This window comes from Haliotis asinina, chromosome 12 (assembly GCF_037392515.1).
Source record: "Haliotis asinina isolate JCU_RB_2024 chromosome 12, JCU_Hal_asi_v2, whole genome shotgun sequence".
In the NCBI taxonomy this organism is placed as follows: Eukaryota; Metazoa; Mollusca; class Gastropoda; order Lepetellida; family Haliotidae; genus Haliotis; species Haliotis asinina.
In genome coordinates this window covers 30187131-30210572 of record NC_090291.1, presented here as the reverse complement: position 1 = coordinate 30210572, position 23442 = coordinate 30187131, and the positions used below count along the sequence as shown (strand labels likewise).

Below are 23442 nucleotides of genomic sequence, written 5' to 3'. Positions count from 1 at the left end.
CTGATCTTCCATGGTAATTATACCTTGTCTTGTTTTGCTTTGGCACGCTTGTGATCTTAGTGAATCGTAGTGCTAAGATCAAACTGAATAAGTGCACCTTGCAGAAACATCACTGTTCTGGTAATTTCAACTCCAGTACTTAGCCAATGAATAGACTGATGGTAGACACACATCAGAATATAGTTTACAATCAGCAGTCTAGGGGTGTGTTGCAAACAACAAGTAAGCGATGTACAGCGATTCACCTGACAACGGAGCACTAACTTTCAACCGCTTGCAATTGCAGCAATCGTTGGATGAGCTCGCTTCGTTCTCAAACCAAAATGGAGGCTTAGGAAAATTTGAAATCGAAGGCTGAACAAAACTGTTCATCTGCCAAACTGGCAAAAAACAGCTTACATCCCAGCATCCTCAGTTTGTTCCACAGGTTCAATGTAGTCTTCAACAATCATACACTTATCACTCGTCATCGAGACTCTTTTATTAGTGCCAGACCAGCAAACGGTAATCGCTCCACCAATTTTGGGAGAGGGATAAACGCTTTGAGCTGTTGCCAGCCCAGAAAAAGCAATTCATTTGCTTACTCTAAGCAATTTTCGACTTGCAACGCACCCTAGATTATGACCACCCCATCCTATTGGGACATAAGGGCTGAGTCAAGAGTCATAGCATTGTGATTGTCATAAGTTGAAGTATTACGACCACTCTAAGAAAGTGGATCATGCAGAAACAAATTGCTGCTTTGGCCTTCAGTAGACTAATTGTAGACACACGATAGACTTCTAATTGACAAGGAGTAGACTAGATAATAGTCACATAAACATGCTTGTGTCATGACTGGGCCTGCTGCACAAAGGAATCTCAGCACTATGGTGATCGTAACTGCCACCCTTTAATCTAGGCTAAAGACAGTTGTGTTAAATTCGCTTGTGGTCCAGACTTATTCTATAAACTTACCATAGCCCTGTAATTGTCCTGACTCTACTTAGACATGGAGTTACGATAGATGTAGCGCTAGGAACATTTGATGATGTCCTGGGTAACGATCCTCAAAGCATATGTTATGCTACAACCTGTCGCAATGCTTTAGTCTATGAAAAGCTCACAAATGTCACAGAGCTATTAACACTTTGTGGATAAGAACCATGGCTGTAGTACCAAACAACCTTAGAGCTAGAACTGTCAGAAGTCAATGCAAAGGGATGTGAGTTCCGATCACATTATCACTGGGATTACTTTCTACAACAGCCCCCTGTTCTCCTGATGACTAGGATGGACTTTCATGTGTGAGTATATGAAGTTAGATTCAGATTTATATTACCAAACTACTGCCTTTCCAGAAGAGTGATTTTCCATGGAACTGTGAAGAAGTGTATTGCTTCTGTTCCTAGTTGGTTGGACATAGACTTGAATTTCTCCCAACTTTATTTTTGGTATTTTCTTAAAATTCCACAACAATAACAGTCTATCAATCCCTCCTGTCATAATGGTAAGGTGAATCAGGAACGTTTTGTGCACATTTGGATAGTTACACCATTAAGTCACTGACAATCACTGCTTCTTCCACAAACTAATGCTATACTCTATTACCTGATACTCCATCCGTTACAGCACAGCTGTAACAATATACTGCCTATACTACTGTAACCAAAGATTCACTCTTCAGAATGGACCATTACGACGTTGTCATGAACACATATCCAGACTTCAAAATGTGCTTATACTGGTAAACCTCAAGAAGGGTAATTAAGAAGTACAATGAACTTTTCTCAACTTTGATTTGATTGAATGGTAATTATCTTGTTGATTCTTGATCATGACTTGATATTTCCAGGAAATGTATTCTTATATTCTTTCAAATGTACAAAACATTTAGCGCATTGTAGGTCACATCAACTCATAGTGTAAAATATGTCAGCTCATTGATAGAAGCTTTATATTTTCAGATGTCTTACCATAAACATGCTGCTTTATTGTTGACAAGATAAACCTGTTTAACATTTGTTCACATTTTGTGTTCTGACCAGTACTAAACCTTTGTATTTTCAAACAACTTAATGAAACTGACAGGTGCTAAGAAACAGATTTCTAACTCATGTATGTATATATCTGGTGCTATTTGTTTGAAGATGACTTCACTGGAAGGTCCTTCAATGATCATGTTATGTAGAAATGTAGGTATTTTGTAGTTGATAAAATCTACCAAACGCATCTTTGATTTGTTGTGCTTTTTCATAATGTTTTCTCACATTAAACACTTAGTTTAAATGAAGACAGGTCGCCCGGTCATGTAAAGTGCTGCAACTTAATTAACATGCACAGTTGTGTCCCTTGGGCAAACCAGAAGACCTGCAACTTAATGTGAAAAGTTGTGTCAGTTGCTGACATCAGAACCATTGCAACGAAATGTGCAGAGTTGTGTCCTATGGGCATATCAGAACAGCTGCAACTAAATGTGCTCCCTGGGCACATCGGAACAGTGGCCACTAAATGTACAGTTGTGTTCCTTGGGCAAATCAGAACAGCTGCAACTAAATGTGCTCCCTGGGCACATCGGAACAGTGGCCACTAGATGTACAGTTGTGTTCCTTGGGCAAATCAGAACAGCTGCAACTAAATTTGCAGAGTTCTGACCCTTGGGCACATCAGAACAGCTGCAACTTAATGTTTAGAGTTGTGTCCCTTGGGCACATCAGAACAGCTGCAACCAAATGTGTAGTTGTGTTCCTTGGGCATATCAGAAGTTCTACAACTTAATGTGCAAAGTCCTTAGGGCATATAAGAACCTTAAAATGATGGATTTGAGTCCCATTACTTCCAAGTTTGTCAGAACCATACCAGTGTTAAACATATGGGACCTGCATGACTTCAGCCTTTCCCACAGCTAACAACCCTGGGTATATTGTTAACACTGTTCAACCCCTGCCTCACCCTTGGATGCACACCTATGAGATGGCTGAACACAAAGAGTGAGTTGTATACTGCATATCTATTTTAGGAACATATTATTGGTTCAACAGCAACCAAACACTTATACTTGCAGCTATGACAAGACAAGAAGAGTAGGAAATTCTCTTGGAACAGTGAGGGAGTGAATGAATTAGGTTTTACACCACTTTTCACAATATTCAAACTTCATCACAACAGGAGACACCAGAAATTGTATCCATATAGGAAATCGAACCTTTAGCATGATAGGCAAATGCTTTAACCACTAGGCTATCCTACCACCCCTCACATGGAACAGGACCCCGTTTATCAAGAAATATATATACGTACACATATTAAGCTATCAGATTTTCTTGTGTTCAGGAAAACATTTGGTCTTGCAGATTATTATACAGATGCACTTTGGTCAATAAAGTTCTGATTTGCTTTTACCACTTTATGAGAACGGTGGATCCATTAACAAATTCGCACATGAACTGTGCAATAAAACCTATGTTTACACAACTACAGCCTCCATGGTCTAGTGGATAGAGCAAATGCACAGAGAGTTCAGGGTTTCTGTCTTAGGTATCCATCTTAAATTGTGGAATGGTATCTGTGAGGGACAGGCCTAAAGAACTTGGCTGCCACAAAAGCCAAACACATCCATACATGGTACCACACAAGTACAATAATCTACAACACAAGACCTCACCTCCTTCACCTCATTCAAACATAGGAACCTGAAACTATTATCATCACAATTACTTATTGTGGATGTTTTTAAAAAGTTTACAGCTTTTAAGGAGTGCTACCAGTTGTTTACAGGATGTATTAGATTTGGTAGTGAACTTAAGGATTAATCTTGTCAACATAAATGTCACTGTGTGTGAAATGAGTACACCTGTATTTGATGGAGAAGTCTGTGATCATCACCTCAATCAATGACCAGGATTCTATTGTAAAGAGGAGTATTGTGGAAGACTGTATTTCTTTCAAGCAGGATAATTACAGGTGACTACTGTGACAGTGATTGAATATCCTATCACAATTCACCATAAAATAGGAGATTAAACTCCTCAGATGCACATAAAATATTTCAGCTAAGACAACAACAACATATTTGTTTCCTTATTGCTTCTCACATGTCAGAGAGAAGACGATATATCTTGATTATTCTAATTCAGCCCATTCTTACCATCTTGTATGAAGCTGGTAATGGGACAATATGTCTGAAACAAGCTTTTTCAAGGACATTTTGTGAATTAAAATGATCAAAAGCAGCAACATATGGCAGAGGCATTTAGAAGTTGAAGCCGTAAGGAAGGATAACGTCATATGGATGAACAACTTCTCTAATTGCAGAAATTAAAGTTGTTCAACCAGATACAGTTATCCTTTCTTGCAGCAATGTCTGTGAGTGAGTGAGTGAGTGAGTGAGTGAGTGAGTGAGTGCACTTACAAATTTTGCCAACAGGAAACTGCCTGATAAACAAACAAAAACATTCTAGATAAAGAATGCAAGCAGACAGCAGCACCATTGCTCATCACTGGATAGGATTGTGAGGCAAAGATTTAGTGCTCTTTCGGTCTTAGTGCATGAGTGAGTGAGTGAGTGAGTGAGTGAGTGGGTGGGTGGGTGGGTGTGTGGGTGAGTGAGTGAGTGAGTGAGTGAGTGAGTGAGTGAGTGAGTGCACTTACAAATTTTGCCAACAGGAAACTGCCTGATAAACAAACAAAAACATTCTAGATAAAGAATGCAAGCAGACAGCAGCACCATTGCTCATCACTGGATAGGATTGTGAGGCACAGATTTAGTGCTCTTTCGGTCTTAGTGCATGAGTGAGTGAGTGAGTGAGTGAGTGAGTGCACTTACAAATTTTGCCAACAGGAAACTGCCTGATAAACAAACAAAAACATTCTAGATAAAGAATGCAAGCAGACAGCAGCACCATTGCTCATCACTGGATAGGATTGTGAGGCAAAGATTTAGTGCTCTTTCGGTCTTAGTGAGTGAGTGAGTGAGTGAGTGAGTGAGTGAGTGAGTGGGTGGGTGGATGGGTGGGTGAGTGAGTGAGTGAGTGAGTGAGGTTTTATGATGCTCTCAGCACTATTCCAGCCACATCCCAGCTGGTACAATAGATACTGGTTTCACTCATTGTACCCCTCAGGGAATTCAAATTTAAGTTTTTGGCATAAATGCTTTAACAAGTAGGGGTACCCTACTATCCCAAATTGAGCAGGAAGTCAGGGAGCCTAGAGATATGTCAGATTATCCATGTTGTATTTTACTTTTAACAGCCAGATTGACAACCTTACCAAATTTTTATTTCAATCATAAAACAGATTTTTAATTACACACTTGCGTTTGGCCTAAATTCTCAAAGTCCACAATAATCAAATATTCAAGGCGTATGTCAAGTTCAGTTCATGACACACACTGCCCCAAATATTTTATGCACTGTATGGCTGCATCTTAAAAACAGATTATCAACAAGATCAGACACTGACAATAAAGTGGCTTCACACCTTCTGAAAGCCGGATTGAAACCAGCCTGATAGCATCTCACAACAGACATACACAGTAGACAGAGGCATGTCAGACTGGCCTCCTCCTCTTGTTCCTCAGTGTTGCAGTAGACACACACATGATGACAGGGAGCTCCTCTACATCCACTCATATAACACAGGTTGGTGTGGAGATGGCAGTATTACTGCTTCAAGTGCAGCTGTGTTTAGCTCACTGTGCAGTGGACTTCCTCAGATTTAAATGTCAATGCCCCTGAAGGTGTGAGCTAATCGTTCTGTTAGGTGCACATTTTCTGCACACCGTATAATATCTAATAACCGTATAGTTCATATTTGCCATAGGGTATGCAATATCTGAGTTCATTAATATCATACATGAACTGCGGCTAATTCTTTAGATACACCAAGGTATTGTTGAGTAAGTAAGTGAGTGAACCAGTACTTCAAATCATTTTGTTGTGTTTGGAGAATTTCCTTCATGATCTATTTCTTTTCATTATTTAACACTAAAATGCAAATTTCAAGATATCACTTAAATCATATTTCTAATGGGAAAAATCTGTGTCTCATTAAAACAAACAATCCTGTAATTTGGGAGAAAAATCCTTTAAGCGACCAGCCAAAACATTTTGAGAAGCGAGAGAGTGGTGTGGTTATGGAGGCAGGTGTGATACAAGACAGAAAGTTCCCAGTCAGGACTTTGAAAGATACACTTTCAAGGAGGAAAACAATTTTGATTTTCACAAATGAGACATAATGTCTCAAAACATTCAGTTTCTCCCGCGATATATTTCTACAGTTTTCTAAAACCTGAGAACAAACTGTTTAAGCTTAGTGAGGATGGTAGGCCCTAGACGACCTTGCGACATGTGGAATGAGGTAGACAGAGCCCTGCAGTTGCAACAATATGCTACTGAGTTACAGTTTATTTCTGCAAACACTCATACTACACACACGTTTCCCTAACCGAAGAATGTCTGCGTCTTCGTACAAAGGCTGTGATAACCTTCTTCATCAAGCAATAGCCAAAGAAAAATTCTGGTATTTACACAAAAGAGCATCTTTTCTCAAGGAGTGTTGCTGTGCATATAAGACTTGTCCATCTCATGTCTTTCTTCAGCTGGGAAGTCAAAGGAGGTCTTAGAGATCTATCTTCATTCTTTTGTTGTATGATGTTGGATTTATCATGTACAACCATGTATTGGGACAAGGTGTCAGAGTGACAAATCATCAATATCACCATCATTAGAACAATGAGGTTATAGTTACCTCATTTTAAGCAAACTTAGTCATTTCATAAATGCTTGTCATCACTGTAATCATCATCATCATCATCATCATCATCATCATCATCACTATTATTCTCATACAACACCGAGAAGAAGCTGTGGTGGCTGAGTGAGTTAGGCTGCTGACTTAGTGTGCTGGTGATTGGGTGCCTGACTCTGACTGTGTGGTTTGAAATCCTGGATAGGGCTCAACCCAACAAAAGTACTGGAATTGGTACTTTACTAAAACTGTGTAACCCCAAATATAACATCTGTTACATTTGAACACTTTCTAAATGGCATTGTGTATTCATGTCTTCTTTTCACCGGATCACTGCTATCACTGTCATCTTAGTGGTTAAAGCATTCCATCATCATACTGAAGACCCAAGTTCAATTCCCATCACGAGGATAATGTGTGAAGGCCATTTGTGGTGATACTGCTGAAATATTGCTTAACTTGTTGTAAAACCCAACTCACTCACTCACTCACTCACTCATCTTCTGGACTGTTCTCCCCAAATTCACTATATCATCACTGTTATCATCTCTGTCTTTATTGGATCGTTTGTTTCATTCTCATCAACGTCTACACTGTTTTTCAATGATTCTGCAGCAAATTGACACAAACATCTGTTCACTGCTGCTGTCACTTCTGCTTGTTGGGGCACACACTTATTTGGTTAAATATGAGTTACGACATGCCTCGGATGATGTATGCATGAAAAATGCAAGAATGGGGTAAAGCTTGACAAATATACACGTCTGTGTCATTCCGCCCTTCTTGCATCACACTGACTAGTCCCTCCCTACACACACACTCTGCAATCCTGCAGACTAGCCTGTCCCAGTCCCTCAACCACAATAAATCTGCTTCAGCCACTTAAGCCATAGACCCTGAATGAAGCGAGTGTAGATTTTCATCAGGTTCAACCTTCCATTTGACTGGGGCTCCTTTTCAAATTAATAAAGTTCTGTTTCTATCAAAATTATATACTTTCAGAGACTAAGCAGACAGGCAAATGCTCTCCATAAAAGCCACTGTTCAAGCTTCTAGTAGGTATAGTATTAATGTAGAGTTAAGAGTTAACTTATGGGTCACAATTTTTTTATCTTTCACTGTACAAGTCAAAAAAGGTGCTTGTACCTTTATCAAGCAAGTCACCTTAGAACATGATGGTTGAAGGTTCTGGGAACTGTACCAAAGATAATATTGACAGAATCAAGAAGCTGTAATCCATAAGCTTGGACTCCTCTTCATCTCACAATGAAACTCACATGACTTGTGCAGGTGGAACAGATCAGCTTATTGGGAATGCTCAGAACTTTATACTCAGTAAACTTAACATCTGAGCATGATTCATCAGAAAGTTTCAATCCGTCTCTAGATAAGAGTAACTAAATGATGGCGACACAGGACGGCATCAAGTGGTACAGTAAGGTAACAAAAACATGATCACTTATGAGTGAGTATAGTTTACCAGGGAAACTCAAGGAATGGGCTTCACACATGGTACATCTGGGGAATCAAACCCTGGTCTTCAGCGTGACAAGCGAACACTTAAACCACTAGACCACCTCTGATCAGTTCTGAAAGACCCCATAAGTGGCAATTATCCTTGTTGTAAGAGGTAACTAACAGGATGAGGTGGTCAGGCTTGCTGATGTGGGTGACACATGTCATCGATTCCTAAAGTATGTTCATAAAATGAAATAAAATAGAGGCAAAAGATTTTCTTCATTTTCAGGAACTGATTGGTACGAATCATAATCTAGAATGCCTCATATTCTAGATTTAGAATATGCACCAGCTGCTTCAGAACTGTGACAACAAACTTGTACATTTGTAGTTTAGTTGCTGCAACAATACAACAATACCATGCAACATATGAGTTATTAGTGAGTATAATCAAAACAACAGTTCAAACTATTCCAGCCACATCTGAGGAGGAACACTGAGGGGGAACACTGAGGCAGAACACTGTGGCTTCATGTCAGTGGTGTTGGAATGACTTGTGACCAACTTGATAATATTGTTTAATGGCACTGATGCCTACTCAAGAATATTATATTTTTTCATCATCAGAAGTATACTAAAGTGCATTGCTGTTCTATGTGAAGGCACATTCTTCAGAGATCATTTCTTTTAGGCAAACATGCTGTCTTTGAGTTGCTAGGTATTTAAGCCCCCAAAGTTTGTTTTGAACAACATTGTAACCCACAGCTTTAAAATGTTAACATACTCTATTACAGCCTTTGTGGATAAAGGCTCAGTGCTCTGGACCTCTTGATATGTAAGGCCAAACCTTTTTAATGCTAATAAATATAATACTAATAAACCACTGTTTAAATAATTCAATACTTCTGAGGAGCATTTCATTTTGGTTTGCCAGAATACAGTTCTTGCATTTTTTGGATACCAAACATGCATTTGTATGTAGAGAATATAGATACATATACATAAAGCCCTGTGCCTCTAATGCAGGACAAGAGTCTTATTTTGGCAATTATACCAAGCTGACACAAAACTGGGACATGAAACATTACATGTTGTTAATGTTTCTATCAAAAGCATCCATAGTAATTTCTCCTTTTATACCGGTGAAAATCTGTGTTAGAACTCATCATCAGTGACCCATGCTCATCATAAGTGGCAACTTACGGGATCGGGTGGTCTGGTTTGGTGACTTGGTTGACATGTCATTGGTCCCCAGTTGAGCAGATTGGTGCTCATGCTATTGATCACTGAATTCTCTGGTCCAAACTTGATATGTTTACTGACCGCCGCCACATAAGCTGGAATATTGCTCAATGCAGAGTAAAACTAAGCTCACTCATTCGCTCATATCCCAGTTGCGTTTGTCAATATTCATGATGTTGATCACTGGATTTTCTGCGATTATTTACAGACCACTCCCATATAGTAGGAATATTACTCATGCACATCATGGAACCTTACTGAGTGAGATGTGTTAAACATCCATCGAACCAGTCATGCTGTTGATCCACTGGATTGTCTGGTCCAGACTTGATTTTTTACATTTCATCAATATATAGGTGGAACATTGCTGAGTGCGACTCAATATTAAACTGACTTACTCATTCGCCTTCTAACAGTTTCTCACACTTTACACAAGTTTGTTGCTAAAAGCACACAGAAAACAACATCGATGCCAAACATACAACAAACAATATTGTATTAAAAACTACCCTGTTCACAGCCTCTCTGGTAAAACTATGCACAACAACCTGTTGCAGTTTACCATGTTTTCATCAGCTTCGTTATGTCGTTCATCATAAACTGGGGATTTGTTTGAAAACAGTTGAATAACAGATGTGCAGCCTAAGCAGATCCTGAATGCAAAACTATTAGTTGTTGGCATTTTTATGACCCAAAAAAATCCTCTCAAGTTTCCCTTCTACCCTGAAATTTCACCTCAACAATCGCTTACTTTAATAACATCGTTAAGCCATAATAAAACAGTAGAAAAACAAAACTTACTGGAAAAACAGTCATGCATGACTGTGTGTCGTTTATGTAAACTGACTTCCAACAAGGTCAACAAAACATAACTTTGGAGGCCTATCCCACTCAGTTCTTGTTAGCCAGACAATACAACCACAAACTTGCAAGTCAAACAAAACCTATTACAATACTGGCCAGAAAATAATGGAATGCAGTTTTATCAATATGAAAACAATCATTTACAACTGTCACAATTCTTGTGACAAAAAGCAGGACAAGAACCAGATGATTTTTGTTCAAGAAAATAATGAAACAGCCATTTGTTTGACGGCCACTGATGACGTCTGCCAGAAAGAAACCATCCCCATCAGTTTCTAAAGTAAACACCAAAGGTATATTCTGAAGAGAAATATAACAGTTTCTTCAGAACAAGAAATAGAAGATATTGACAGAGGAGCCTAAGACCTTGAATGCAGCGATCAGCAAGTGGAGACTGGTTTAACTAGCTTTGTCTCAGTTGAAGGATTGAGTCTGAACCAGATAGAACAATGACTGATAGCATGATAGTTTCTTTTCATACGCCACAAACTAATCATGGATGTGGTACATGATACACAGACTGTCTCATGGGGTGAGTGAGTGAGTGAGTTTAGTTTTAAGCCACAGTCTGTAAATAATCAAGTCTGGACCAGACAGTCTAGTGACCAACAGCATGGGCATCGATCTGCACAACTGGGAACCAAAGACGTGTCAACCAAGTCAGTCAGCATGATTATCTCAGTGTTAGTCGCCACTTACTACAAGCATGGGTTACTGAAGGCTAATATTCAAACCCATCTTAATGGGTGGTCTCATGGGGAACTGATCAACAGTACCGTCTCAAGACATATTGACAGTACCATCTCATGGAATATTGACAGCATCATATCATGTGATATTGACAGTACCATCTCATGGGACATTGACAGTACCATCTCGTGGGATATTGACAGTACCATCTCATGGCATATTGACAGTACCATCTCATGGGATATGGACAGTACCATCTCATGGGATATTGACAGTACCATCTCATGGGATACTGACAGTACCAACTCATGGAATGTTCACAATACCATCTCATGTGATATTGACAGTACCATCTCATGAAATGTTGACAATGCCAGCTGATGGACAGTAAATAACATTAAGAGACATTCTTGTTAAAGATAGCCACATTAGATACATCAAAACAATGTTTATCTGAAATCATGAAATGGGAGCAGAGCGATAAAACACAGACATAACATGGCCCATATAGATACAGGCAGCATCTTTAAGAGAGTTGTATACCCTGACCGCTTTCGACAGCCAATAACATCATAACTGCATGAAGAGTATTACTGGGTTACCCAGTTCATGGAGCGGCCACCTTGACTGTCAACACTATATCCACAGCTCACGATGCACATAGATGACATTATCCAACTGTACTGAGCTAGGACACCGAACTTAATAAACATGGACTTTCCTTCTTAACATTCCATGAGGGGAAAAAAGTCTGTGTGGGAACTCTCAGCCCCGCCTTAATTTCAGATTCCATGTCCTTCTAACCTTACTGAAGGCTTTGCCTTAATTCCAAGAGTTTTTTCTGGCAATGAAGGTTTGAAGAGTTCCAACATTAATCTGGTTTCTTATTATCCATCCCCATTTTCTGGTCACATAACATGTAAAATTTTGATAACATCACTTTTATCTGATAATAAACTATCCATCTATCTATCCATTTATCCATCCACAAGGTCATTCATTCATCCACTATTGGCCTCCTACTAATCTATTTATACCTACATACAACCACCCACCAAACTCTCTATTCATCAATCCATCCATTTATCCATCTTCCATCCATCATCAGATGTTCCACCACCCATCCATCTATCCATCCATTTATCCATCCACAAGGTCATTCATTCATCCATTATTGGCCTCCCACCAACCTATTTATACATACATACAACCACCCACCAACCTTTCTATTCATCAATCCATCCATTTATCCATCCATAAGCCCACTCATTCATCCATTATCGATCTACCAACTATCTATCTGTACATCCATACAACCACCCACCTACCAACCTTTCGTCAACCCATCCATTTATCCATACTCCATCTATCATCAGACCTTCCACCATCCATCCATCCATCCATTTATCCATACTCCATTATCATCAGACCTTCCACCATCTCATGGGATACTGACAGTACCACCAACCTTTCTTTTCATCAGCTCATCCATTCATCCATCTTCCATCCACATCCAATCCCTTCTTCCATCAACCCATCTATCCATCTACCCATTGACCAATCAGCCTAGCCTGTCTGTCATCAATCCATTTATTCATTACTTGTTATTTTGCTTAATAGAGTGTAATATGCCTTGTGAATGCAGAAAGAATATTATAAACATCTGAATTTCTCACAGTGAAATGATACAGTCAGATAAGTATATAAATGTGAAGCCAGCGGGTGAGAAACAATGCATGTATCATCCAGACACCAGTACCTCTGACACGTCAGACTGGGCACACTGTCATCACCTGTACGGTAGATTCAGAGATACAATAGAGGATTACAATACTATATGAAGGTTCCACTTCAGTCCAATCAGGACACTTACATTTGTATTCTTTATTGACTTTCAGCCAGTCAGAATCAACATTTGATTTTATGTAAATAAAATCATCATCCATAAATTTCAACTGCAACTTTTCCAAGTAGGTCTTATAATTCAAATGTAAAACACAGTTTGTACTCAGGACCTCCATCTATCTTGTACCTCTCATAAGTTTACTTTACAGCTGCGACATTGTAAGCAAATGTGTTTCTACATATATGAAGGTATATAGCTCGTGTGGCAATAGATATCTGTAGTACCACACCAAATTTTCAGTCAGTGTCTGTCAGTCCGTGTACTGTAAATCACATATTTTTTTGCGAGCATAATATTTTTGCAAAAACTACTTATGACTTCAGCTCAGAAAAATATCATGACACAATTTGCTAAACAGCTTTGGTGATGTCACTGTCATAATACTTTGTCTTTGAGTCGAACAGTTTAACAGAGGCTTTCCAGTTAAACGAAAAACACCACTAATAGCATTCATGGAAGATAACCACTGACCTCAGCTCAAGATTAGTACCAACCTTTCATATGTGACTGGATTTACTTCAGGTTGAACTTTCAACTGCAACTTATTTTGGAGAACTTGGCAAGTTGCAAAAATATCATGATGCAAAAACATCAGTTGGTCACCACCCAGAAAAAAATATCATGACGCCAACATTTCTTGATTTACAACATTTTACTAAAATCTGGCTTCAAAACCATCACCTTGGTAAGACAGTTAAACAACAAACAAGAAATAAACCCCTCATTATCTAATCAAGTTGACTGAAATGTATTCATTTTTAAGAACATAAAAAACATGTATCTACAAAATAGAGCACAGGAACAGAAAACACGAAAATATTTGTATGACTCTCTTTTCAACAGTTGTTTCCAACATATGCCAATAACAACATCAAGCGAACTTCTTCATTGAACCTGTCAAAGAACTGTTGACCTGCTGAGGATGTTTTGAAATCTTTGAAAATAAAAAAACAATTCTAAATTTGTCAAGAAACAATAGACTTTCATGGGATAGACGACAATATTGGCTTCAGGTGTGCATGAGAGACTCAGTACCAGAGCCCCCTTTGATATATATACATTTTATTCTTTCTTTAAATCTATTATTTCTAATGATTTGATTTTCAAAACTCTCTTAGTGCTAAGATAGTCGTAAGTGCCATACACTAACATTAACTTACGACTATCTTAGCTCTAAGAGAGCTTCGAAAATCTGGGCCCAGCATCCTAACTGACTGACTCTCAGGCAATTTTATTCTCATTAAAAAACAGACAAGGTCTGGTATACCTTCCCAATCCGAGGGCTACAGACACATCCAACACACTGCACCCAGTTCAATGGTCTGGTCTCTATCAGATAAAGAACATAGCCTCATGATGAAAGGTGAAATCTCTAACCTCAACTGCTCTACCCCACCTTTAAACTTTAATACCAACTTTAAAGTAACACCTCGAAAGTCTGAGGCAACCACAATCTACCCAACTTCGTATGGGTGTGCTTATTTACAAAGGCTTACTTAATGAGTCGCGATAGCATTTCAGAGGGCATACAAATGAGCATCGTTGATCTTCCCGAATGAGGTCTCCGACAGCAGACATAGCCCAGACTCAACAGTATCAGAGCGGGGAGTTGACAGACATGCGTCTACGTGTAACATGCTTCAACAGAGGCTTGTGTAGACACAGGGAAAGAAAGAAGAGGGGCTGCATGTAACTTCAGGCTGTCACATCGGATCAAGTGCATGGGATTTAACAGGGTGAATACAGCTGTATGTCCTGATGGAGTGAAGTCAGACACATAATCTAATCAATCTGACAGATACCAATCCTGCACTCAAACAACTTACTTAGGAAAGCCTTTGAGTATTGTAAACCTCACTGAGTGAAAATGACAAACTGATATGCTTATAAGCCTAATATTTAAGTATCAGTATCTGAATGAGATAGTGATTCACTGTTTGATTCACCGATGATGTTGTACTTTAACAACTTACTTAGGAAGGCCATTGAGTCTTTTAAACCTCACAGAATGGAAATGACAAGTTGATAAGGTTAAATGCATATTTTAATATCAATATATCAGTACTGAATGAGGTAGCCCAGTGATTAAAGCCTTCATCTGTCACACTCAAGTCCCGTGTTCAAGTCTGTGATGATGCTGTTCTTAAACATCACTTAGGAAGGCCACTGAGTCTTTAAAACCCTCATAGAATGGAAATGACAAGTTGATATCTTTATTAGGCTAAAACTTCACTATCAATATCTGGATGAAAAGGAAATGACAAGTTGATGATGCTTACAAGCCTGATACTTTAATATCAGATGTGGTAGCCTTGTGATTAAAGCATTTTCATCCTGAAACCCACATTTGATACATGACAATACTTATATACCAATGACTTATTCAAACAGAGTACTGACGAAGGATTTACACTGCATTCATGCATTCAGGAAAATTAAAGTTTCATAGTGGGCACACCAGATATGGTAACTTGTACCCACGTAGGGAAACAAACTCGTTTTTGACACGATGAGCAAATGTTTTACCCACTAGGCCACTACAAAGTCCCTTAAAACCGAAATAAGTCTGACATATAGCCTTGCAGAGGTAAAGGAGTTTATATGAGCTGACATGGAACACTAGGATTACCCAAAACATGTGATGAAATTACTACTTCATTTCTAAAAACAAAATAAAAGAATATCAAGGAAAGATCAAGCTTCCTTTTAACTCACAAAATGAAACGAAAACTCACACAAATTACTTTCAGAACTTCAAAACAAATAAAACTCTTTTTAACTGAACAAGCCAAGGGGGACATATGGCTATGCAATCAAGCTTTATAGTAACTGCAGTAAAAATACACTGTGTGATCATATTTATGTGTATTTCGCAAAGAGATCACAGAAACTGCTGACACAGCATTAACTAATTCCAACTGGAGACAAACAAGGTTAACACTGAGTAACACATGACATGTGTTTGTAGTATGTGCCAAAAACCAATTCAGGTACTTGCCAAACTAGATTCTAAATGAATTTCCATTTGCCAGAGTGAGTAAGTTCTACCCTGCTTTTAGCAATATTCTAGCAATATCACAATGGGGACACAAGAAATGGGCTTTACACATTGTACCCATGTGGGGAATCTTCGGGGTGACGATCAAACATTTCAACCACGAGGCTACATCACCACTTCTTCAATTCCATGAGTGAGTGAGTTTAGTTTTTTGCTGTACTCAGAAATATTTCAGCTATATGGCAGCAGTCTGCACATAATCGAGTTTGGAACAAACAATCCAGTGATCAACAGCAATGAGAATCAACCTACACAAATGGGAACCGATGACATGTGTCACCCAAGTCAGCGAGCCTGACCGATCCCCTTAGTTGCCACTTACGACAAGCCTGAAGAGTGAATACATAGGTTGGGGTTATTTGTTTCATCAGAAAGTTACTAGACTCTAGTTTTAGACTAATGCTTCAGGTTGATGAATGTGTATGTGCACAAGGTTTCTGCAGGGATTGGGCAAGGGTGGGAGAGGGGAAAGAATTTTGTACAGCATCTGCTTCAAGATATCAATAAACATTCTTGTGAAAAACAAAAAATTATTTTTCATAGAACAATTTTTTATGCAGGCAATCTAGGCAGGTCCATCATGGACTTATTTCTTTTCAGTAATGCTTAATGTCCCTTTCAAGTGGAAGGAAACATCAAATGTGAAAAAAGGTCAGTCATCAGTCACTCGCTGACACTGTTAACAGTCTACGTAACTGATATAAACCCATAAATATATCGCCATAGCTATCCAAACCAACAAAATTAATAAGTCTATAAGCTACAGATAAAAAATAAATCCAAATGTTCAGGACAAAAACCCTTTAACTTATAGGATCTATGAAGATCTAGACTAGAATTGGTTTTCAGCAAGCCATGCCTGTTGTAAGCAGTGACTAAAAGGATCGGGTGGTTAAGCTCGCGAAATAGGTTCACACGTGTCATCATATCCCAACTGCTCAGATTAATGGTCATGCTGTTGATCACTGGACTGTCTGGTCTAGAATCGATTATTTACAGACTGCCACCATATAGTTGGAATATTGCTGAGTACAGTGGTACACAACAAACAAACAAACTTCAAATTAATGAAATTGATGACTGGACAAGGAACAGCAGTCCATTGAAGATATTTGCGGTCAATTTCAGAGGTCGCATACACAAAAAAAACACTCAGGTAAGATACACCTTGCTAGCATTAGTCTGGCATTGTTCATAGTCATGGGACCCGTGAAGGACCAGGGTAGAATAGGCCTTCAACAACCCATGCTTGCCATAAAAGGCGACTCTGCTTGTCGTAAGAGGTGACTAACAGGATCAAGTGGTCAGGCTTGCTCACTTGGTTGGCACATGTCATTTGTTCCAAATTGCGCAGATCAGTGCTCATGTTGTTGATCACTGGATTGTCTGGTCCAGACTCGATTATTTACAGACCGCCGACATATAGCTGGAACATTGCTGAGTGCGGCGTAAAATTAAACTCACTCACTCACAGTTATGGCGATAATCAAAATAATGATGATCTTAAGCATATATTGAGCTGCAACATGTGTGCATCTAATGTGCATTACATGCAGTACGTGGGAGTTTGGAAGATAACCATTTTCAATTAAATGGCTACTTGCAAGCAAAGTCACAGTGCATTTGAAACAACAACAGGTTTCTCATATCTGCATCCCATTAAGTTAAATCAGCCATGCACTGACAGAGATGTGCTGTATAGATATCAATACTCAATCACTAACTGCATATAGGCTTCCTGTGTTTGTAGTGTTCAACCGTATTAGAGAAACACAAAACCAACACCCAGTTGGTGGAGATTAAATGTTTGCATGGCATTTATGATGAGTACTACTATGGAGCACTGACAATAACAGCAAACTTTTTATCCCTGATAAAATATATGCAATACTTCAGTACTTATTAAATAGGGAAAAACATTGATGTTTTCTCTCACCAGATGGAGTTTCTTTTCAGTTCCGTTTGGAATCATTTAGGTTAAATTTAAAATCATATTTGTACATGCTGACAGTTTTTTTTTACTGTAACACAGTTATCTGGTGTTATGTGTTTGGGGAAAACTGAGCATGGGCAAGTGAATATGGTTTTCTGCCACTTTTAAAAATATTCCAGCAACATCACTCCAGGGGACACTAGAAATGGGCTTCACACATTGTACCCATGTGCTGAACTGAACCTGGGTCTTCAGCATGGTAAGCGAATACTTTAACCACAAGCCTACCCCACAGCCGTAGATTGAGCGCGAAGTCAGGGAAGCTATGGCACCCCATTAGACATGATTGAAACACCTATCCCATTGTGATTCACCTGATCCACATGTGGTCACCTGTACAGTGAAGAACAAGGTGAATTACACTGTAAACTATTCCCATTCTACTGGGCCAGATCAGTCGTGGTTCACTGACAGATTTGTCCACTGTCCAAATTTGGTCCACATGATGGACTTGGACCACAGATCCACAGGATTCACACAGACTTAAAATACAGAACTTAGAACCTGCTAAAGGCAAACTAATGTCTGATGATATCCAACTAAAGATCATGCCAGAATGACCTTTTTGTGGACTTTGACTGAGGCAAATCCGAAATCAGTTCTTGACTTTTCAAGCAGAATATTCAAACTGGTGACTTCTATTATACACAATGTTTTGGAATAATAAAAATTAAAAACTGAACAAAACAAAAGTTTAGGATAACTAACAAATGGCCAAAAATGTATTGCAGTCCTTTCTGCAGGCATTTAGAATGTGTATCCTACTGAAGCGAGAACTAGCACGATGATTTCAGAAGAATCAGTTCAACATATGTCATATTTGGGATTTCACTTTCTTAGAAAAGTACAAATTCTAGTACATTTTTGGTTGAGTCCCATCCGGGATTCGAACCCGCACCCTCAGAGTCAAGCACCTAATTGCCAGCACACAAAGTCAGAATCCCAGATAGGACTCAACCCAAAAAGCACTAGAATTTGTACTTTACTAAGAAACTTAAATTCCAAATATGACATATGTTGCATTTGACCACTTTCTAAAATGGCATTAAGTAATCATAGCTTTCAGCCATGGGAGTCATGCCAATTTACACTTATCAGAGGGGTACACAAAGTATGCACTCTAGACTACCAGTTGTCCGACTTCCATTTTTGTGGAAGTCGCGGTGGCTGAGTGAGCTAGGTGTCTGACTTTGTGTGCTGGCGATTAGGTGCCTCGTCTCACGTGAACTTTTTCAAAGATGCATGATTATAAAACACATTCCAACTGCCATGATCTTTCTAACCAGTAATGGGATGACATTAGACTTTTGTTCAGACAGCAAGTACTAAGATGCTCATGATGTTGATCACTGGATTGACTGGTCCAGACTTGATTATTTACAGACCTACTGGAACATTGCTGAGTCCAATGTTAAACATCAACCAAAACCGTTATGAAGGAAAAGCATAGTGCTAAGAACATGACAACATGAAACAATCCCAAACAGAAGCATGTGGCAGCATTTCATAACGATGCCATTTGACGTCAGACTCTTTGGAATAATCTACAGGCGTCACCCTACCCATGTGGTTAATTGCTCTTGTTCATATAATTTCATGCCACTTAAGTGCAAGGCATTAGACATATGTGGGATATTTAACATCACGCTTTTCGGACTATCTTTCTAGGTCCACAGCCGTTTGGGAAATGTCTCCCTATGAATAGCTATAGCCTTGCTGATGAGGCAAACACTTATGTTCAGCCAGTGTCACAGGCCTTCCTGAGACGCAATAGTGATCTACTCTGTCTTGTGGTTGTGATCATGTCCAACAGTACCGAAACTCAACAGAAACAGCACATGATCACAGAATATGCATGTCACCTCAGTGAGTGAGTGAGTGAGTGAGTGAGTGAGTGAGTGAGTGAGTGAGTGAGTGAGTGAGTGAGTGAGTGAGTGAGTGAGTGAGTGAGTGAGTGAGTGAAAGGAACGAGAGAGTTGAGTTCTAGGTCGTTTGGAACCACAACATACCAAGACATGTTAGTTATTGGCCCAGAGTAGTGTTCACAGAGATTGTTTACCATTATGGAAAAAACAGCCAGTGGGATCAAGAAACTCATCCTCACTTTCTGACCCAAAATAGCATGGCCTCCCACGAGGTATCACATAGTCATAATCACGTCTCGCAGTCAAAACTCAGAAATGACAACAAAAATAACTGATTGAGTCAGTGCCTCTGTATGAAAGAGTATGGTGTGGGCTGACCAAGGGACAATTTTACAGGAATCTCCCTTGGAATATAACTCCATGTCAGCAGAGTGCCACAAAGACACCCAAATGTCACTCTGAAGTTCTATCTGATTTCTGATGATCTCCTAATGACTTAGATGAACTGAATGTGCATGTGAAGCTATCTAATGCCCACATTTTGTTCAACTGACTGAAAAGAAGCATGTGAGATACTGACCAGTATTCACCTTCTGGTCACAAGTGCCTGAAAAGAAGCATGTGAGATTTTGCCCCGTATTAACCTTTTTTTCGCCAAGAAGTCACGCACTGTGCACAATGATGGGGGCGAAGTATGAGAGAGATGCAAAAAAAACACTCACCTATTGTTTTCCTGTTTGAACTCCTCTTCCTCAAGGTTGACCACAGTGATGGCCATCAACTTGCCAGAGTCTGCCATCTCATTCAGACCACCACCAGCAACACGGGGGAATGCTGGGAAACGTTCCCGATTCACCCATCTGTCCAATGAGCTCTTCCGTGCCACGCCATCTTCATCTGGTCAATATAAAGATTCCAAATCAGTCTACTAATCATGGCAAAGACAAACTCTTCCCTTGATACAGTAAGTTAGTACTATGGCAGAGAGTGAAGTGGAAGTTTTAGGAATTGATTCACAGGTTCATGAAATTCACAAGGGACACAACTCTGTCATAGTCTTGGCTGGCCATGGGAAGAAATCTAAAGCACAAGATCTAAGTTCAACATATTCACAGACAAAAGGAGAACATTTTATGCAAAACAAACTAAGTAATCAGAACATACCTTCATATTCGTAATAAGTCCCATCTTTAAAAACAACCACTGATGGATAGCCTTTCAATTTTACCTTCTGAAAACCAAAAAAACACAATCAACATTTATCAAAGCACTATCAGGTTACTAAAGACCTGCTTGGATTTGTTGATTATCATAAGATAAGTTAATCTTTCTTAATTCATTTTATTCATTCATTTTATGCCCAAGCGATCCAAAATTTTAAGAGGGGCGGTGGCATACCTGGGTTCAATTCCACATGGATACAATATGTGAAGTCCATTTCTGAAGTGATTAAGCATGACTCCTTGGCTGTGGTTTCCAAAAGTGAGTGAGTTAATATATTATATCACCTTCTAGATGTTACTTCTCTCCACCTGATGGTCCAGGGCTTACTTTCCAAACCATAACCAGGGATGAATGCTTTATAATACATATAAACCATCAATGATGGCCAATTAGATTATCATATAATGAAGCTACATAACAGTAACTGAAGTGCTGGAAAAATCAATTTAATAACACTAGGCCTAACTATAAACAGATGATTCAACCCTGGCATATTTGTCGGCCCTTAATAACCTATCAGATGCAGTTCCATACCTACTGGAGAAAATATTTGCACTTTAAAGTTGATCTTTGATGATATTTTTAAATTGATTTCAAACATTCACATATCATCTGAATTTAAATATTGAGGTTAATATAGAATTAGGAGATGTGGTCTTACTTACTAAATGTAAAACCCGGAGATAGGTCTTACTTACAAATAATAAACCTTGGAGCAAACAAAAACCTCAAATGTGGTTATTCTGAGAAAAGAAGCCATATCTAACATACAGTGAGAAGCATCTTTTAGGTCTATATGGCTGGAATATTGCTAAATATTACACAAAGTCCACAGTCTAGACTAACAGATGTCCAACTTCCTCTTTTTGTGAAAGTTGCCTTGGCAGAGTGGGTTAGGCAGTTAGTGTGCTGGTGATTAGATGCCTGACTCTGAAGGTAAGCGTTTGAATCCCAGCTGGGTTTCAACCCAACAAAAGTACTACAATCTGTACTTTACTAAGAAAGTGTAACCCCAAATATAAAATATGTTTCACTCACTCACTGATACTGTAAGAGTGATTCTCTAAATATTCCCATGATTCTGTTGACCAAAGCAGCAAACAGTCCAGACCTTATACTTGAAACAGACACTGGTGATATGAAGTAAGTATTGTTCAAAACATTGCCAAACCAAACTTAACTTAGAGAGTAATTGCCTTATTTCAGCAGGAAGGGACCATTGATAACTTAGAAGTAGGGGATGATGGTGATTCTTATAGAGGATCATGTAAAAAGTTGATTGTCTGACAGGAAACATTCACTTTGTCCCATATATGTCCTGTTTGACACAAGAAATAATTTATCTGAAGAAAAAGTTGCAGATCAATGACCGGAGAAGGAGCTGATGACATCAGTCAGTGTCCTTCATCCCTGCAGGAACCTCACCTGCTGTTTGCCAATCACGCTCAAGCAAGCACGTAACAAGGAAAACTTATACCATCAACAGAAATCTCAAAGAAGACTTCAAAGAGAAACTCTGCTGCTATTTTTACCAACCATCCATTCCAAACACAACCAACCATCAACAATTTCCACAAACAAAATTTGAAAGAGTTTACAGTTTAACAGCACCATAAATAATGGAAACAAATAACAAAACAAGCAAATGTCTGCCAAACAAACAAGCATTGCTGCTTGTGTGACATGTAAGAATCACATTTTCAGGAAATGTCTTGCTCTACAAATATGACCACTTTGAAGCCATGATACATTTCAGCTCATATGTTTATGAAAATCATGTCAGTCGTAAGGTGCACCAATTGTTTTGAAGGGCATTTTTAGAAATTGTAAAGATGAAGGAAAACCAAGTCCTAAGGATAGTCAGCTTCTTTATTGCAATGAGTGTGAAGTTTCAGTGTTACTTAGCTACTGATGCCAGTATAAAGTAAATGCACTAAGTACCTACACCGAAACATCACACACATTGCAATAAAGAAGTTGACTACACATAAGATATGGATTCTCTTCAATGTTCATCAAACTTAAGCCTTTAGTAAAACCTGAACACAAATGAAAAACCAGTTCCATCCATATTTCAGCTGTTTCAAAACAAGCTCAAAACCACTGTCATCCATATTTCATCTGCTTCAAAACCAGTGCAACAGCACTTCATCCATATTTCAACTGTTTCAAAACCAGTGAAACACCACTTCATATTTCAGCTGTTTCAAAACATGTGGATCACCATTTCATCCATATTTCAGCCGTTAAATAAGGGGAACACCATTTCATTAATATTTCAGCTCTTTCAAAATAAGTGGAACATGACTTTCAACTGTATTTCAGCTGTTTCAAAACAAATGGAACACCACTTCATCAATATTTCAGCTGTTTAAAAATGTGGGACACCACTTCATCAATATTTCAGCTGTTTAAA

The 23442-nt window shown here is 38.9% G+C and overlaps 1 protein-coding gene across 1 annotated transcript in view; it reads right to left on the bottom strand.

The window, feature by feature from the left end:
• Positions 1–23442, bottom strand: part of LOC137257771 (protein disulfide-isomerase TMX3-like) — a 115304-nt gene that overhangs the window by 81325 nt on the left and 10537 nt on the right. The window contains exons 8-9 of the mRNA XM_067795195.1: positions 20967–21033; positions 20525–20699 (exon numbers count right to left, since the gene is read on the bottom strand). Coding sequence (XP_067651296.1) covers positions 20525–20699; positions 20967–21033 — 242 coding nt within the window. The remainder of the gene's footprint in view (positions 1–20524; positions 20700–20966; positions 21034–23442) is intronic.